Raw genomic sequence first — 20320 nt, 5'->3', positions numbered from 1 at the left:
CGGCCAAAAAAATAAGGGATGTTTCCACACCATCATTTCTAGGAAAGCAGCATGTCAGGATGAGATGCATACCAGGCAGGAGGGAAAGGAGGAATGCCGCGAATGAGATTCCAACTGTGGCAGCCGGGGAATGATGTGGGTCACACACACACACATGCTCATGTAAAGGCCATGCTTCACGTCGTAAATGACACATAGCAGTCGTGGAATATGTGACTTTGCTGCCTCTATTTGTGGAGTGAAAGACAAGATTAAAGCATCTGTTCCCTGTGTTGCTGGAGTCCAAGGTACAAGCCTCACTGATTTTGTTATATAATGCAAAACCATTAGTCTTTAAAAAGGTACATTTAGTTGTCAAAGCATCATTCATTTCTATGTAAAATAACCCTTTAAAGAGTAAATTGATGCAGAAATAAAAAAGTAGACAGGAAGCAAATTATACCTGTCAGTGATTATAAATTCTGAACCGCTGCGGTACTCATCAAGGTCTTCGAAAGACCAGACTGCAAGCAGCATCAGGAGAAATGATTGTGTGTGTTATGAACCAATAAAAAGTTCCTGCTGTACTTTTATGTTTTGCAGGATATCACTAGTGTGATAGTGCTGTATGATTAAATGTGAGTCACAGCAGGAAATAGCCAGCAGCAGAAACCTTTACGTGACTGTTAAAAACAGAAAAAAAAAGGTTTGCTCATCTAACATCAAGGAGTAAACTTTGATTTCCTTTTCTCTACCTCGAGGACTGATTGTTCCCTTGACCTTGTTCTCATCCTGTGAGGACAGCATGTGTGCTCCCATCATCCCGCCGGCGTTGTTCACCCTGACTCCTACCTCCTGTTGAGTGTGAGTGATTGTGTGTGTCTGTGTCTTTTTTTCTGCATGTGCTGCTACACATTTGCTTGGATCTAAAATTCAGACCTGGCCAGGGTTATGTGCTGATGTGGACTTACATATCTGCCATGCAGATAAAGTACACCACGTTCTTGTTATCTCACTGTATGTACAATTTTCACGGCAGAGACAGAACACACCGAGACTTGGACAAAGAAGCTACACACAACAGCAACACTGAACAATTTGCAACAGGCCTAAGCTTCCAAAAATGGAAGTGGATGAACATTTAAAGGCGCAATTGCTAGTTTCGGGTGCTGCAGCTTTCGTCTTGAGGGACTGTAAAGAGCATTTTCTTGAAGAGGACAAGATTTGACATCCAAACTGTAACGATAATAATTACAAAGAACATTCTCCTAAGTATTCTTGCTGGGTCATGGTTTGATTAATGAAAGGTTTTGATCATGGATAATGATTTAATCAAAACTCCATGTAGGACAATAATTAGTGTGAGTTTGGAATTGAATCTGGAACTTTTCCTATGTTCAAATATTGCTCATACATAGCTGTGTCTCCTTTAGAAGATCCTACTGTATACATCCCTTCTTTGCTGCTGTTCTGCTGTATCTGAATCGAGGATAGAGGATGCTGTACAGACTGTAGAGGCCCCTGAGGCAGATTGTGATTTGTAATATTAGGCTATATAAAAAATCTACTTGACTTTTGTGGTTGTGTTTATCTATTATTTACACAGTGGTCAATATATTCCGGTTCAACTTTACTGCATGTCTTGTGAAATCCTAATACTACAGAGTGCAACTTGTAGTGCATGTTTTTGTTTGTGTGTATGTATATGTAAGAAACCATCTATCGACATTTATGTAAGCGATTCCCGATCCTGCCAAAATACTGCTATGGCAACGAGTGCTGTAAACACCTTCATTCAAACACACACAAGACACAACTATGAAACAAGGGGCCTTCTGGATCCTCTCTCGGATTAGCTGAACGTCAAGAAAGGGCTTTGTTGTACTCGTGATAGCATCCAAGTCCTGTCACTTAATGACCTAACTGTATACACTGTAGGGCACTAAGGTGGGTGGAAAGCATGGGTTTGCCAATTAAGGTCCAGTTACTAACTGCAGTGACATCAGGCCATCACGTCTTATGAAAGTAAGACATCATCAATGCCCTGAACAACAATTAAATTTTAAAGGTCACTGAGGAAACTCTGTCCTGAGTTGGTTTCCCATAATCCTACGTTGCATGTGATGTGCAAACGCATTACTGGATGAGTCATGTGTATTGTCATCATCTTTACTCGCTCGGTCAAACCAGCTGACTAGAACAAAGCCCTCTCCAGGCTTTAGCTAGCTAAATTGTATTGCAAGGTGTTCATGTTATATTGTCCTCCTATATGTACTTTATTTATGAGGAACAACACCCCTGCACCACTACTTTTGTCAGTGCTCTTAGGAAGTGTCATGCATACAAGCAAACTGTTACCATGTGTTATAGTTACAAGCACTGAGCCAGACCTCTGTGTGCTGACATCCACTCTTTGACTTGCTCTATGCTCGCGTGGCAACCAGGAGCATTAACCAACGCTATTATATCCCTAATTCACATTTTATTGCAGCAATATCAGAGTTAGGAGGATAAACAAAATAAAAACACTCCTTCACACACAGTTCACAACAGTAACTATCCAGGTACCTCATTACCCCTCTCCACCAATAATCACAAAGAGCCAACAACTGTCTTTGTGGTGAAGAAAGAATATCTACACAGGATGAGTTTCTGCTATGTGGGAGATTCCCTGGCAAAGCAGGATTAGCGTGGGAAGCTTGGAACTCTTGTGAGGTCACATGGAGTTACTAAATTCAATAAGATAAATAGGTTTCATTTCAAGGGAAAAATAGAAAAAAAAATATGACTTCATTTTTTTTGGAAATGATCTAAAATAATCCTGCAGGTGTTGTGCAAGAATGTTTGACTCTTACCCCATATAGCACCGGCTCTTATAACTACACTCATCATTGCCATAAGAGTTACATAATTAAGAAAATACTGAATAAATGTGTACATTTGTAGAAAATACAAACACAACTCAAGTCAAATTCACACATTTTGGATTTTTGTTTTGGCAAATGAATTACAGTCAAGGTACGGGTGTAGGGAGGTAGAGACAGTCTGTACTCCCAACTGCACAAAAGTGTACAAACAGTTACACTGAGCATCAAACACAAATGTGAGAACAGAAAGTAAGGGTAAGGATTTAAGATGCACTGGATCGTTTACAAAATATTATTTCAACATATTAATATTTATTTTTTTAGTGTTATGGTCAAAATCTGAGAACTAAGGTGAAAGTTACTATTTTTAACAGCAGGGAAGAAACAAATGTAATGAGCAGATGTGAGGAATGTGTCCATTAAGATATTTCATTTGAAAGTCAAAGTCATAATAAAATGTCTCTATCAAGAAGGAGTGAATGTGATAGCTCTTCTCAGAAGACTCTTGTTATCACAGTTGCTCAACTAGCAATGCATTTTCCTCTTCCTGTCACTGTGGCTGGCTATCTGTGAAGCCAGAATATCTGTGTGTACTTGTCTCAGTCTGTCAGAGGAAACCATCCCAGAAAGATGTGCATATTTAGTAAACAACATGAAAAAAACAAACCCACAACAACAACTGACTGCCGCTAAACCCCTCCCCCTGAACAGTGGCTGTCCAATAATAGCTTAGCAATCAGAACTCGGCATGACAGGCCCGTCAACATTTTGGATTGCGCCACATGTTGAAGCCTTGTGCATGGATCTCTAGTAAGAACGATACTCGGAACTGAAAGAGTTGGAGGGTCGTGCCTATTTTTAGCCTCTCCAAAACAAATGTATAAGAAATGAACTGAACAGTGTGTTCATCTGCTCTAATGTGAGCAGTGACCCGGTGTTACTCCAAAAACGAGGAGAACATAAACTACATTATTTTATTGAATTAAAGATAATGTTAGAAAATTCCCTGTTAAGGACAGAAAGCTCCACTGTGTTAAAGTTCTGCTCTGCCCTGGTCTTTATTTTGAACTCCAGACAAAACTCATTATCTAAAACAGAGTCACATTTGTCAAACTTATGTTAGTCCTCATCCTCAAAGCCTAAAGCGTAAATCCAACCCATGAGTTGTTTGCTCCCATTATGTTTATCTATAGTAAGCATCCAAACAGGGCTATTTGTGAACAATTAGGAAAGATTCAATTTTATAACACTGTACTATAATACCACGGCTAACAGGCTCTACCCTGCAACACTCCTTTATCACCATTCATCTTCTACTCGTGAGGATCCTGACTTTCTGTCTGGGTCTTTTAGCATTATATTACGTATGTAGCGATCATGTGAATTCTTGTTTTAGGGTGAGGTGATGGGGTTGCAATTAGCAACTACGCCACTAGATGCCACTAAATCCTACACACTGGTCTTTTAAAAGTCGGTTCCAGATGGATTTTCCCACCAATTTAGGACTTTAGCTAAACAGATAACTTTACCCAGCTTGCTATAGCTGATACAATCTGCTGTCAACTGACTTTTCAGCTGACACAACTGACGCTGGTAAGAGATGAGAAGCCCGCTTTAATCAATTTAATTTGTGCCGTGCTTTAAAAACACGACAGGGACAGCAACAGTAACTAAAAAGGGTTAACTATAGAAAAGGGTCAATTTCTTTAATTTTTCTTCACACTACCTGTATAATGCAAAAAGTACAGCTAATGCTAAAATCAAAATACTCACAGCTATGATGTGTAGTTTAAAAGTGCCATAACGTCTTATAATGTGATTGTTCAAGCGAAGGTTTTGAATAAAAAGAACAAGAATGAGAGAGAGTTGGGTGGAATAACATAACGAGAATGTGAGCGGACTATGGTTGTGTAATGTGTCTCCTTTCTGTTTGCGAAGACAGCTTGCAGTATTATTGCTTTCCTCAACATGAGTGGACATGAGTATAGTCATTGAAATTTAACTGTAAACTGTGTAAGTAAAACACCATAAACTGAAAAACATCACATTGAGCTCATTCACGTTTTTGTCAATACATGCTTAGGTGACTGGACTGACTTTGTCAACCGTCCTAAAAGCTTGTTCCATCTGCTCAGTAAATATTTACGTGGTTACTCATTTAGAGTTTTACCGGGTCGAGCCTGGAGGTGCCTCACATGTATTTGTACCCTGAAGACCTTTTGTCTATTAAAGGCCATCTACTATACAGTAAAACAAAAGAACACAGTCTTATAGGCACATTTTTATACGCTATTTTGTTTTTTTGCCTCATGTTGGACAAAACAACATTTGATGCCTAGTATTTTTAGGCACTGACGTTCCACGAACCTCTTATGCAGTTAAATCAGTAAAAAACATACTATTATTAACTCCGGTCACGCGTCTGACCCGTGTGAGGTACGCATCACAGTCCTGATATCAACAAGTGCTGTGACTCTCTTATACTATAACCTTTGAGCTAAGATTAGCTAAACTACAGGGAACATGCACATTAGGGAATGATGAGAGGTCAGTACTAATAGATTTGTTTTGGAAGACCACTGAGAACCTAGCTGAAGTACTTGAAGATGACTTTCCAGTACATGAAGTTTACTAATATTTTTCTATGTGGGCCTTGAATTGCATTTGTAGGTTCCTGTAACTGTTTATCAGTGGACATTTAGTGGAGGTCCGGGAAATTGAAGATAGTCTAAACTCTGAAGGTACAGTACTAGCCAAAAAAGCGATTACACTATTTTTAAAGGAGCTAGAATCTATTGTGGTCCATGGAACATTTTAGACAGTCAGTCCAATTTAAATGTATGCATACACATGACAACATAGTATTTGCATAGGTTTGATTTTGGATTTAGTCCCAAGGACAAATGTGATGACTTAGATCTGATGAAATCCTGTGTACTTTTTGCCTATTAGATCACCCTGCAGTGTTCAGCCTGCCTGTCTTGTGTTTCCTGTAGTTCTGACAGTAGCCTAAACGATTCACTTGGATTTTCCCTGTTTCATTGTTCTTTTAAGACCAGGCTAAAGCAGCAATATTTAATTTTGAACATTAATTTAGTTGTGCAGTAGCCTACAGGTCTGTTTGAGACAGACGTAAGAGATGGGCTGATTGTGTGCGTGGTGCACCAACGTTAAATAGAAACTGACTGCCTGAGTGCTAAATTTTGAATGTTGTTCAAGCCAAACGAGAGATTTCACCTCCCTCCTGTTTCTGTTGTTTGAATATAAAAAGGTTATTTATGAAGTATTGTTTTACATTTAGATGATATCATAAAAAAACAGATATAGCAGTGATGATATAAAAATGACTAAGGGTAGGAGCAAATGTTCCTCTGTTCCTCTCCTCCCTTGCAAATTCTCTGGTGATGCACCTAGGTAGAAGATCCCACGGCCCATTTTTGCAAACATTCTGATTCATCCTGTAGGTGTTCATTCCAACATACCAAGTCTATTTATCTTTTTGACTGTGACTGTGTGTGTGCACGCAGCACCACCCGTTAGCACACCTGTTTTCAAGTATGAATGCTAACCTAGTTCAGTTCTGTACCGTGCGTCCCTGTGTATCCTTGAAACTACGCAGGAATGTAAGCCATCACAACCATCAGTAAACAAATTTAAATTGTTTCCCCCCCTAGCATCTGGAAGGACAGCCGATATTTATCCAGATTTCAAACAAACATTCAGACCCCATAAACAAAATGTTTGGCCTGCTTAAGCCAAAAGCACTGAGGTCAGATCTACATGTGTGTGTGGCAACAGTGTCTGTGTGGATGCAACGCATTAACAAACTAAAACAAGATGATGGATGGTGTGATGTCTGGAAAAAGAGTGGGGAGGGGGGATTTGAGGGTTTGGACAGTGACAGAGTTTAATTTAATATTCTGATTGGAAAGAACATGCAGTGACTTAGTCTTATAGGGCTATTTACGGCATATCTCTCATCGCCTCGTGATAGAAATGAGGATTATTCAGTCACCGAAGTTCCAAAGTGGCTCCAAACTGTAAAACAGATTTAAATTTCTATTTTTGTTGTTTTACCACCTAAACCTTTTAATGGCTAATTATGGAGCCTGAAGAAGCCAAACACTCTTTGTTGACCTTTATAATTCGGCCTCAGCTGATTCACCAATGATGGTTTCTACGTTACTTGAAAGAGGTTTTACACAGACCATTAAGAGCACCTTCTCAGCAAGGTGGCAAACGACATCCTGCTGAATGAGCGCTCTATGTTTGTTCACCATGGGCAGACTGTGCTATCATTACCAGATTGAGCTAATTGTTAGTATTGGCAACTGGATCTTATGGAATTTGAAAGAAACAGAAATGTACCTACATAAACAAATTTGACACTTTTTAAAGTTGTTGTTTTTCTCTGAGGTATTTTTGCAGTAAATCCACATACATCACCTCCATAAAACAGATATAATCTTGAACAATGTAGACGTTACACGTTTTTCTCATTCTATTCCATTATGCTTTTGCATTTAAATTAATTTACTTTTGATAACAAATCATGTCTTGGCTTTCTTCTACAAAGTGGCTTAACCAGGTTTGATTTAGTTTGGGGCCCGATGTTTTTACCAGTCAGTGGCTGGAAAAACACAGCTTCTTTTAAAACGGCAGTCAAGAAAAATGTCTTAGTCAAACAAACTGACTTTTTTTTTCTCCTGACATGCTCTCTGTCTGTCTCTGGCTCTCCTTGCATTGATGATAGGCCACTAAAGACATCAAGTGAGAGGAAAAGGTGCAGAACGGAAAGAAAGACAGGGCCAGAGTCGGTGCTTTTAAAGGGCAAGTAAACAGTGCCTGGCAAGAGAGAAGAGAGGTGACAGAGGCAGGAAAGGAGAGGAGGGACAGTAGATTCACACAAAGCCTCTGTCACACTTGATAATGCGCATACGCATACTCTTTGAATAGACTTTGACTGTCTGCTGTATCATGGTCAGCCGACAGCTTCAAGTAAACAGTGTGACAGTTTAAGTTGCTGTTGTAAAATTCCTAATTCTTCTTATATTTCATTGTGACTGATGTTGTGTGGATCCTAAGTGAAAACAGTGTCAAACTTTTGCACACAATCCAAAAGAGCCCAAAAGAACTGAAAAACGTGCTGTATTATTAATGCCATGTTACACTGCATTGCTTCTGCACATCTGATCATAGGGCATATTTGGAGGTAAGCTAGGTCTTAATCCATGTTGTGACTTCATGAGAATATATTCATACAACACGATAAATTAATTGTTTGGAAAACAAACAAGATTCTCTTGTCAGAGATTGGACACACACACACACTGAGACAGATACTTACAATCTGCACCTAGAGATGTCACAAGATTTATGAATTGAAGGGGGGGTTGACAGATCATTTTAAATAATGGAAACACAAGCCTCAAAGGAACTGTTTCTATGACGCCAATAGGTAGTAAAATTACCCTTGAATCTGCCAAGAGAAATAGACTCCGGCCCTGTCTGCTGCATTCCTCCTCTGCAGCGCTCACACACACTGCCATTTAAGGCTACCAAGTGTGCTGACAGACTTGTGGAAGGAGAGATAGATAAAAGTGAGCAGTGCTTCTGATACACTACAATGACAGAGTGAACACTTGATCACCTCTGTCATTTGTGTATCATTAAGTCTGTGGGATGTCTGTGTAGCTCTGATATCACTGTCATGTTCTCTCTCTCGCTCGCTTTTATTTTCTCTCCTTTTGAGAAACAGTCAGATGAATACTGATGAAATAGGTGTGCAGGCCATAAATAGTGTAGTTGGAAGAAATCATTGCAGAGATGATGACCTCTCTGCATTCCAGGAAAAGTGTGATAATTCTAGAGAAAGATAAAACAAATTACTTCATTTCTAACAAGAAGAACACACCAGGGGTCACACTGCGATTTCTTAGAGGATTGTTGTATTACACAACCTTGGCCAGAGTGAAGTGAGAAAGGATATGATGTGGGACTGCTTGGGTTATTGGGTTGGGACTGTGCATGTGCTTCCCTCTGTTGGACAACTGGAACAACTACCCGCACTGAAATTAATGGCGTACTCACTTGTACAAATCTTTTTCAAACAGAAGTTGAAAAGTAATTATTTATGATCAAATACTTAAAGAAATATATTCCATTTGTATTACACTATTCTCCTTTTTTTTGACTCTCGAGTGATGAGTGTTGCTGACATGAAATGATATTCATACAAAAATCTGCAAACCTGGCAAAGCTTGTACCACAGAATGAAGCACTCTTAATACAAAACATCTAATCTTATATATGAATACATTTTTTTACTTCTAGTTGGCAGACAGCCAACAAGTCCTTCACATAGTTAAGAGTCTAAAGATTTCTTACACTGTACGACTTCATCACTGGAGTTTATATAAATGCAAATGAGACGGAGTTCCTTTTGTAATTAATATCCATTCATCATTAAAGAACATGCCATGTTTAGAGGCCTTTTCAAAATCCAGTTAAACTTAAATATGCTGTATATTCAGGCACAAGACTGTCCTGGCATACAAGCATAGCTGTATACGCTGTTAATATGTTACTGTTATATGTTTGTACTTAAACATTTCAGACAAGAATTTCTTGTTTGAATAAAATGACTGCGTTCACCTTGTGCACTTGCTCTATTTTACCACTTGATGTCGCACTTTTTACAGAAACCAGTGAGCTGAAACTTTGGGCTGCGCTGTGACATCACTCAAACGCTGCTGATGCAATAGTTGGAGACACACAGGCACAAAGACCTTTACTATACCGTTTAATCAGTATGTGAAAATATGTGAGGAAAAACTGAATTACTCTTAGTTTTGTGTTGGTGTGTGTGTTTTATTTTCTTTGGGCTTTACCTGCTCTGTTGTACATGACAACATAATCCAAGTTGAGAACACTGTACTGTATTTCTATAACTTTATTCCTGCATGATCTAGTATGTGTTATCGTCTTAGTGTGAAGCTGCTTACCTTCCTCCCAGAGAACAGCATACACAGCTGATGCATGGAGCCTCCATTCTTAGTCAGCTCTTTCTTCAAGGTTTTAGGTGATGGGAGTGTCCAGCCGCCCTTGTGGTGTGCTGCCCCCACCTCCAGGCAGTTGATGGCGTTGTCAGAGGTGAAACATTGTGTGCGGGGGTCCTGCAGGAGGCTCCCTTCACTGTGGGTGCGCCTGCGGAGAGAATTCTGCACACTGAGCCCGCCCCCTCCGTGCTTCTCACAGGTGGCGCCCTCGACCATGCTGCGGCGCTTGCTGTCACTGCGCTGCAGGTAGGCGTCGTCGCTGTCGTCTTCATCATCCTCCTCCTCTTCGGATTCATCGTCTTCATCTTCATCATACTCTTCTTCATCAGTGTTGGGTGAGGAGAGGGCATCGGCACTGAAGGAGCGATCGAGGCGCAACTCAGGGATAACAAATGAGGATGAGGAGGAGGACGGAGGAGCGTTGGTATCAGGGGGTTCTGAGGCATTGTCTTCATCAGTGTTAGACACCACCAGGTTTAGGTTGCCTTCCTCTTCATTCCTCTCCCCCTCATACTCTTCTCTTTCTTTTTCTTCCCCCTCACTCCCTGGACTCTTTCTGCAGGCCCCATACTCTTCCTCCTCATCATCATATTCCTCTCTCTGACCCCCCACATCCTTGCCCTCTCTCCACATCTCCATCTCCTCCATACTCTTGCAATCTTCACCCTCGGTGGAAGGGGGTGGTGTTGGAGGCACCTTAAGTCGCTCCTCAGATCCCATCAGACCGCCAAGGGGCATGTAGATCTCATCCAGCGGGGTGAGAGATTCTGAGGGGTGAGGACTGCCCAGGGTTGGAGGCTCTGAGGGACTGGAGGGGTAGAGGCTGCTTTCGTCACCTTCTGAGCTGCGGGGGGGCAGGTGGAGGCACACACCTCCTCGATCTCCTCCCGCTCCGCCCAGCTCACATGAGGGGGCATCCACCTTAGGCTCCAACATCTGGAAAAGGGAACAGAGTCAATAGTTAGTCAAATCTATTTGGACAATTAATGTACTGTCTATACATGTAAATCTAACAAGTTTATCTCAGCATGATTGAGATTTACTTCACTGCATGAGCAAATCCACTTATCACAACTATTCCATTACCACTTATTGAATTTGCTCTTGATATATCTGTGTTACGGTGGATGTTGGTGTAACGGGGCCATAATGGCAGGGTCAGACTAGATGACATTTATGTTTTAAGGGAAGGTCACAATCATAGAGTGAGTAATGATAGTGCTGTCGTGAAGAGACAGACTACATACTTAACCCTAACTGATCGTAGCATACCATCTTTCATGAGATGCAAGCTCAAGAGACAAGACTTCCTGGATTTCTCGACTATGGCATCATGTGGCACGTCATGATGCTGTCAATGACAACATAAAAATTTTGACATGCTGCTCTTTCAGGGATTCACAAGGCATCCAAGATGCAGGTTGGGTTGTATTTTACTACAAGGGACAAAATAACAAATTGCTGTACCCAATGCTAATTATAGTTGATAAGACTGACAAAATTACATTATAATATCCATGTCAGTGAGTTCATATTGTGATATACTGCTGTTTTGCTCAGTCGTGCTGCTATAGCTACAGTACTACAGCAGAGCTTGCTGCTCTGATTCAGTCAAACTAACTGGTATTGTGCCCTTAGGCACTGTGAAATGAATAAAAGCTGAACCTCTCACGGAAATTGATGACATTGCTGCTCTAAAGTGTTACCACCAGCCACCCATCTGTTCACCCATCCATCTTCTCTGATATTTCCGATCATTTCATCAAACTAGAAATTTCTCTCCAGCCCCAAATGACCACACGAGCCCACCATCACCCTCACCCACTCCACTAAAACACAATAACCCTGTCACAAACTCATGTGCACACTCAGAGAACACACTGTGTCCTCGCCAAAATCTGCTAGTTTTAAATGCTGCTTTAACCTCGTCCAGCTCAGAGAGAGTGTTCAGTAGGAGGATCATTACAAATGCATTTTGAGTGGGCAAAGATCGTTCTGACCCAGAGAATTGTATTTTAAATCTGGCTAAAGATCACAAAGTTTTCGAGGGTTCTGCATATGTCAAGGTGAATTATGGAAATGTTCTGAAAGTTAAGTACAAGGTTTTTTCCGTTTCACATAATGAGTTGAAAAAGTAAAATCAATTATTTAAGTATGCGGTGTGGAGGAGCTCATCGCTCATTGCTCTGGTCAAGTTAACCCATGACCATAAGCTGTAGTCACAAGACACTGTGCTCTACTTGGACATAACGCTGCCTCCTCTCAGACAGCTCTCATGACATTTCACAAGCTGTTTGTGTACTTTTGAATTAGTTCTCCTAGATACCCTTGCCCTGGTTGCACTCACCCCTAAACCTTCAACCTGTATTCATGAATTCTGCAAAGAGCCTTTAGGACTTTCAATCAGGACCAACTTAGAAGAACAAACTTTAAACTGATCACCCTCAGTCTGTATTGCTTTTGTTTTTAGTGTAAGACCTGGACTACAGGCAGAAGCAATGGTTGTGGTTATTTTTATCGTAAATGGTGTGAACTCGTGTATGCATAAAGATACTATCTGAATATGGTATGTGTGGATACAGGACACTGAGGTCTAAAATAAGGGTCACTGTGTCTCCTGCAACAATATGACCTCATATTTTTGTAATGTGGGTTGTGAAGAGTCTCGAGACTCTGCTCTGAGCCAGTTTCTTGTCTTTCTGTAGGCACACAAATAACCCCTTGCAAACTTTTACCTCTGGTGTCTTCTACCACACTTAGATATTACATAAGTGCTGGTATGTGTTATGTTTGTGTGGTAGAGGGCCAGTGAAATCTGCCATTTCCCCATACTGTGCATGGTTCAAATATTTCTGGCATTTTTCAGAAATCTACTGTAGAATACTAAAATCACACCAAATTAAATCTCAGTTAAAATGACACTATTATACCATCTGATAAATAATACTCAGTCTACAGTGTGCATCAGACATGTTGCTGAAACAACACTAGAAAGACTATACCATTTTTTGGATAGCAACAGTTTTGTTACAAAGAAGACATCGCCATTGGAATGAGCCTATAAAAGTAAGATAAACGCACCCTTCGACTGTCGTCGTCGTAAAACTCGTTTTTTATTATCTACGGTTCTTTTTTTAAAGACATTTTTGGGGGTTTTTCAGGCTTTATTAGATGGAGATAGCTGAAGAGTGACAGGAAAGCGATTGAGAGTTTATGAGCTGAGTAAAAAGAGCTACGGCTCCTTCACATTAGAAGGATCCAGCTATGGTGATTTAGGCATCTGACAAAAATACCTCCTGGACTTCCTTTGGACGATTTGTGGGCACGTCCAACCTGTAGGATATTTACGGGTAGACCCAAAACATGCTGGAGGAATTATGTATGTCATGAGGAAGAATTTCTATATCCAATAATAAGTATAATTCTAGCAATGTCCAAGTACCCAAAGAACTATACTGAGTAGCACAACCTGACATTCAGACCTTTTGCTTTTCTTGTTTGTTTGGGTGGTGCCACTGTGCAGCCCTTTGAGACTGAGCAGTGACTCAGGGCTAAAAATATAACCTTGACTTGTCTTGATGTTCATGGATATATACAACTGGCCCAAGGTGATGCAGACCTCTCATTTTCCCTTCTAACTCCCTCTTAACCTCCCTGTGATCCTATCCAAATGGTTCACAGTGGTGTTACAACCAGGACATCAAGGCCTCTTACTGCACTTGGTGTATGATGGGTATTTTTAGAAAGAAATGCACTTTCATAAATGCACCCACAGACGGAAGTGGATGTAAAGCCTCTATCTTTATCCCTTTCTGCCCCTCCTTTTCCTCTTCTTTCTTTCTTCATAGTGGTCCAAGTCAAATAAGTGAGTCAATGTCAGAAACACTGTGACTTATAAGGCTAGTATGGGCATTTTGGAAATTAATTGGATACCCTCCATTCTTCTAGTCCACATATATTTAAGCCCAAGATTTACACAGACAGATTCTCTTTCCCTCTCTCAACACCGCTGACCCCCTTATCTCTTTCCCTTTCTTACATACAACCCCCCCTGACTGTTGAAGATATGGCTTGAGACATAATGGAGCCACCTGTCCTGTCAGATACACTTGTTCTGTCTCACAATCTCTACAGTGGACACACACACACACGGAAACACAAGCACGCATCAGATTCAAATTAACCCTTTGTGTCTTTCAAGCCTGTCCTTGTGCCTTATCTGGAGAAATGAACAGACATATGAACAAACTTGTTCATCTTACAGGCATTCTCCAATTATGACATGTACCACATCGCCTACACTCCGCTTTTCACATCTTCGCTTCAATACATCAGCTTCAAAAGCTAAATGAAAAGACACAAGCTAATGTATGTGTGCAAGTACAATACAAGTGTACTCAAATGTGGCTCATAGTCATCAATAACTGAACACAATACAGTTTCTGGCATTGCCTCAATTAGGCGAGGAAACAAAACCCGCACTAAAAGGTTGGGAGAGATGGATGCGGAGTAGGAGAGTGAATAGATGGAAGAGGCAAAGTGGATAAGACAAGCAGAAGGGAGGAGGGGAGTCAGTGAATGATAATGACACAGAAATGAGATGAGTAAGTGGAAGAGGGCAGAGAGGAAGACATAAAACAGGAGAGAAGAAAAGAGTAAATCTTAGAAAATGTCCATCTTACCATAAACAGCACTACTGGTATATCTACCGAATGGCCACATAACAATAACCCTTCCAGGCAACATTTCTCTTCTTTCAAACCGACACCATATGTTCAAATAAGCTACCAGAATGATGAATACATTTTGTGAATATGAATTAAGTGGAAGTGTTTTGTTGTTCTTGTGAAACAGCAAAAGATTGGCTTCGGCTCACTGAGAAGATGTGATTTAATGGCTTTTTGGTCAGCTAACTCAATGTGTTCGATGAGATGTTGGAGATGTACCCATTACTCGTGTTTAAGGCCAGGACGCAGCTAGAGTGGCTTCTGACATTTTTCCACCAAGTATCAGCAAGCTCCAGTGAATTTCACTTAAGGTTATTTTACACTTTTTATATAATTCTTTATGTGCACTGTGCAGAAAACAGGCGATCTTTGTTGTATCTCATACACCATCGATCTCTCCTCCTTTGCCTGTCAGCTCTCTACTAAATCTGTCAAATAAAGGCAAAAAATACCCCCCCCCAAAATAGAACCAAATGTTATTGTTCCATGAGAGACACACTTGACACCTGTAATGCTGAAGAAAACTGGAAAATTCAAGTGTTTTAGCCACCCAAGCATCATGGCTATACGGATGGCAATGACAGACAGCTCACAACTTCAGTAGTTTGTGCATTAACATTAACGGTCTCCAGAGCTCACTTTGTTGATCCCCTGACTTTTCCACTAGCAGGTTAACATGGTTCCAAGAGGACTGTCTCTACGGCTGTTGGATGTATAAACATGCAATTTGATGCAGACATTCATGATTTTTGTAAACTTGATCCCCTAAATATTCATTTATAATTCCATGTATGTAACATTAAATTTCAATTTAACCACCACTTTGTTTTATAAGCAAATATCGCTATCTATGGATGACATTCCCATCACCCTTAACTGTACTTTGGTTTTATACTTTTGTCCTGCAGGGTGAAGAATAAAAACTATAATTCTTCATATTTCCTGCCCTTCATAGAATCTCACAAGTGACTTAATATGTTGACCATTCTGGTTACAGCTACCTCACACAAAAACTAAATCTAAGTTTCATTAAGGTGAGCATTACAGCCTCTCAATGCAGCTGGATAGGAGCTGGGTAAGGTAACAGACACAAGCACTGTATGTGGGTTTAAAACAAAACTAGAGGCAGTATATCAGCAGATGGTGAGGTTTATTGCATTTCCTAGATTTCCCATTTTCTGAGAGTACATTTGGGCTTAGATCCAAAATTTAAAAGACTGAAAGAAAGAATCACTAAGAACTCAAACAAGCAACATTTGGGGCAAAGGGCCTAATAACATTTTTTTGCAAAACAGAAAACAGATCTGTGTCTTCCCTTTTTGAATTATCACTTTAGGCTGATATTGTACAACTTTTTGCACACGGTTGCAAATACATATACATGGATGTCTTGGGAGTCCCGAAATAGTAGGTTTAGATTTTTTTCGTAATATAGGGATAGAAATCGTGTTGTACATGCACTGAACTGTCTAATGATCCTACTCCAACTGGCATATTTTACACAAATCACCTTCAAGACCAAGTTCTACCTTCCAGTGACACCTGCCAAATTACTCATTCATGAGTCATGCTAGGTGTAACTGTGTCAACTAGTTGGAAACGAAACCCAGGAGAAGTGAGAGCAGTGAATGCCTCCAAAGTCCTATTTCCAAAATATCTCCCAGAAGGAATGAAGACTGACAAAAATGCAAAAAAATATATTCTTATCCTCAGTCTAAATCTCTGAAGGTCAAAATCTTCCAGTAAACATACTGTAGAAATACAAGACAACACCCACATACACACATGTGGACAGTCACCCTGGGACAGTCATGTGAACTCTGTCCCATAGTTACCATGGCAATGAGAGACCCACCCCAGGGGAGCAGCTGTGCTGTGCGTTCTCCAAAAGCTAAAGATGTACCTTTGAACTCTGCCATCTTAGCTCCCCCACAACCCCTCCTGCGACTAAATTTCAAGGTGCCATCTTTCATCTTTATCTCTTTCCTTCCCTTTCCTCCTCATTTAATTTCCTGTGTCCTCCTTGTTTTTTTAAGTATTACAAGGCATTACATTAAAGAGTATAAAAGTCTGCCTCACTCTACTTTGTCTATTATTAATGGTTTGCCATTACACTGGAAAAAATCCATCTCCGACCTCAATAAATCAGCTCAACTCAATTAGCAATGCTGTTAAAAATGTTGTACACTGCTAAACAAAAGGACATGTTGCTCTTCTTTCCCTCATTGCCACTCCCTATGTCTTAACTCCCTTAACTCGGTAGTGGATCTTTACACTGTGACAGCAAGTTGGCTGGTGGCATGTTTAAGTGACGCAACGCCAACAATTCTGCATTATTTTGTTTAGCCTGTCCTTTAGTTTTCTTTGCACACTGACGTCACGGCATCGATTTCCTTAAAGGACATGTAAGGTCAGTGCTTACATAGCCCAGAAAGAAAACATAAAATGAACATAGTGAGAACAAGAAATAGGAACAAACTTAATTAAGCTGAAAAATTCCACACTTCTGCTTTTACTTACACTGCCTATTTACATTAACAGATGAGATAAGAATTCTCATCTTCTTGGTTACACATTAAAGAACCATTTTAGGAGTTGTATGTTTAAGCCACTAATTTCAGTCTATTACAGATAACATACTTAAGCATACTGATGACCATCTTCCAAGAATGAGGCTTCAATTTTTCAACCACGATTTATATCGGCACGTTTTTCACACAATTAGTAACGGCCAACTTCCGTCACATGGCATAACTTACCTAACTTGTTACTTTGATGTTCATCTCGGGAGGGTATTTACCACAATACGCATGTACTATTCTCTAAATGGAGCCAAAAACAGTTTCTTTTCACTTACAAGTTGCTTGCCAAGGAGGCCACACCTCATATGGAGGTTCTTCTTAGATCTTAGCAAGAAGGACATGACGGCTCTTAACTGCTTCTCACCCACACCCACGCAAAAATGTGTCTGATAAAACCCAGGCCGCTCTGGTTTCTGTTTTGTTTTTTTAACTAACTTTTAACTTTTAAGTCTGTGGTGAAATAAATGGTAAAATTGTCAATTACCTAAGAATCTACCTAGGTGTGTTTTGCCAAAGTCAGATCTTTTACTAAAAGTTAAAACAGCCATACCAATGTAGAAGCACTCCATTCCAAGTTAAAGGAATGCTGCATTCAAAACTTTAGTAGTACACTCAATAAAAACATAACATTTTTGTTTTTTTCAAAAATGTACTATGCTACAATCTATGCTAGTGAGTATTTCTCCGTTGCCAAGCTGATGCATCCTCCTGACAGGTGGCTAGCACTCGTTGGCATTTTAGAGTGGTCATTGTTGTGATCAGTCCAAGGCACATCTGTGTCATAGACATCTGATATACCACACCCACCAGGTGCATTGTTTTGGGAAAGTGATCATTCACATAGATTAACACATTTGTGAACAAAATTTCAGAGAATTTGATCGTTTTCAAAGTGTTGTGGTTAATTTCTGTTGCGTAATCTCAACAAAATGTACTTAAAGTTACATTATATTACATTCGTCATTATTATTGATGCATATAACATGTAGTTGTAAAATTATACTTAACGTACAGTACTTTTGTAACCTTGCAATACTGGTATTTATCTCTTTAAATAATTAACATCTCAGAAGATGAAAGTTACGCAATTTACACCTCAGGTAGATGTGTAGTAAGAAGGCTGAAAAGGGTAAAAAGAATTTATTCAATACAAGGTAACAGCCGAGGAAACAAAAGAAGACATTCAAACAGAAACCACTGTGTGTTACTTGGAAGCATATTTCTTTGTAAAATTGCAATTTAGAGCCCATAAACATTCCTGGCCATGTGATGCAGCTCGTCATCTCCTTCAACAGCATAGCAAATTTATTTTCTACAGAACTTGTGAAGTGAACACATCATTTTCCACAGTCCTCACACACATAACCCTAGTTGTTTATTTGCCTTAAATGAAATCATTTGCTTAACCCACGGCAAGGTTGTTACATAAACTCACCACATGGTTCATTTTCTACTTCCTGCAATCACATGTCCTATATTAGAGAAGACACACATGTTTTGTCTAATTAGAAGTGGTGTACATGTTGTTTAGCTTGCAGCATATGTATGATAATCATCCTGTTTGTTGCTTCTTTGAAAACATGTATGACTGAGGGAAGACAGCCTGTAGGTTTGTGTGCATGTCTGCGCCAACTAAATAATATTAAGCATGTTTTGACATGTACTGTCCAGAACAATCTGGTCGAAGATCTATGAGCTTATTGCCTTGTGTAATACCAATAACTCGTTAAGGGACCACACCATATAGATGAAAATCTCTAAATGGCCTCATTATATGCACCGCAATGCACCGGCCTATTTTACCCTCGATTTCACTGATAGAAGAGCGATGAGACGGTAATAGTCGTTTATCTGTCAGACCCTTCCATTGTGATCGCAGACCGAAAGGGAAGGAGAAAACAGAAATGGAAAGGAAGAGAGCAAGGGAACAAATCAAAAAAAGGGTCTGTAGATCAAAGAAGTACAAGATGTCAGGAGAACACTGGGGGCATAGAAGTACATCTTTTTAACTGAATCATATTAAAAAGAAAATAGTATCAAAAGGCTACAGTAATAAAAATGTTTTATGTTCTAATAAAATTCTAGTATTTATGTAGGTCTACTTTTTTAACTGAAGCTTTTGGTCACAATGTAAAGTAAAAACATGACAAACAAAACAAGGTTTGTTCTCCTACAAATGCCACTTAGCATTAGGTAATCAATATATATCAGGTGTACATAACACTACTGTTATTATTATATTATATCTTCGATGGCAAGTACTGAAGGTTAGCAGGAATTCTATATGGTCAGAGAAATGACATAGTGACATAGCCTCCCTGTTTTTGTGTCAGTCATTGCAATCAAACTCAAAATCTCACAGTTCATGACAGCGAGAGAGAAGTGAAATAGGATGAGGTTGGGGTTTTTTGGTGGTGGTGGTGGTGGTGGTGGTGGTGGGGGTGTGCGCGAGTGTCAAATCCAAAGATGCAAAGGCATTATTGATAGAAGCTGAGGGTTCAGAGAGAATGTCATTGACGTAACTTGCCCCGTGACGTGAGGCAGCTGAAGACAATGTGACCACTGAAAAAGACAGCAGAAGGCCCTCATAAGAAAGAGCGGAGAGAGGCTGTGTTGTGTGTGTGTGTTGTGTGTGTGGTGTGTGTGTGTGTGTGTGGTGTGTGGGTGTTCAGGGGTTATGTATGTATGTGTGTGTGCGAGAGAGAAAGAAAGAGGATATGTGAAAGAAGATGCATTTATCTTTTGTTTCATTTGTGTGTGTGTGTGCGGTGTGTGACGAGTGTGAGATTGTTTTTCCAGGGTGTTATAACAAACACTCATTTGTTCAAGCTGGATGGATGTTTAAGACCAGCTGATAATCACTCAGTCTTGTGTGTCTTTGCATGTGTGCACAGGACAGGGTCATTTACACTGTCTACTACTGATGAAGAATAAGGGGAAGATTGAGGGAAGGATACTCCATATCTTTACACCACTGTACTGTAAAATTCATTTAAACACAAGCTACCATTTTCTCAACAGTGAGTTATTGATCCCCTCCCTAATTGTGTATCAACAGGCTCCAACTACTACAAACACCACAAATTCTCTCTCCCTCTCCCTCCATC

At 40.0% G+C, this 20320-nt stretch overlaps 1 protein-coding gene across 6 annotated transcripts in view; it reads right to left on the bottom strand.

The window, feature by feature from the left end:
* rgs3a (regulator of G protein signaling 3a) overlaps positions 1 to 20320 on the bottom strand; it is a 147346-nt gene that overhangs the window by 22712 nt on the left and 104314 nt on the right. For all 6 annotated transcript variants that reach the window (XM_019274095.2, XM_010750688.3, XM_010750687.3 and 3 more), the window contains one exon: positions 9851 to 10840. In XM_019274095.2, the coding sequence (XP_019129640.2) occupies positions 9851 to 10840 (990 nt within the window). The remainder of the gene's footprint in view (positions 1 to 9850; positions 10841 to 20320) is intronic.

Source organism: Larimichthys crocea, chromosome IX (assembly GCF_000972845.2).
Source record: "Larimichthys crocea isolate SSNF chromosome IX, L_crocea_2.0, whole genome shotgun sequence".
NCBI classification, from domain to species: domain Eukaryota; kingdom Metazoa; phylum Chordata; class Actinopteri; family Sciaenidae; genus Larimichthys; species Larimichthys crocea.
This window is presented reverse-complemented; position numbering and strand designations above follow the sequence as displayed.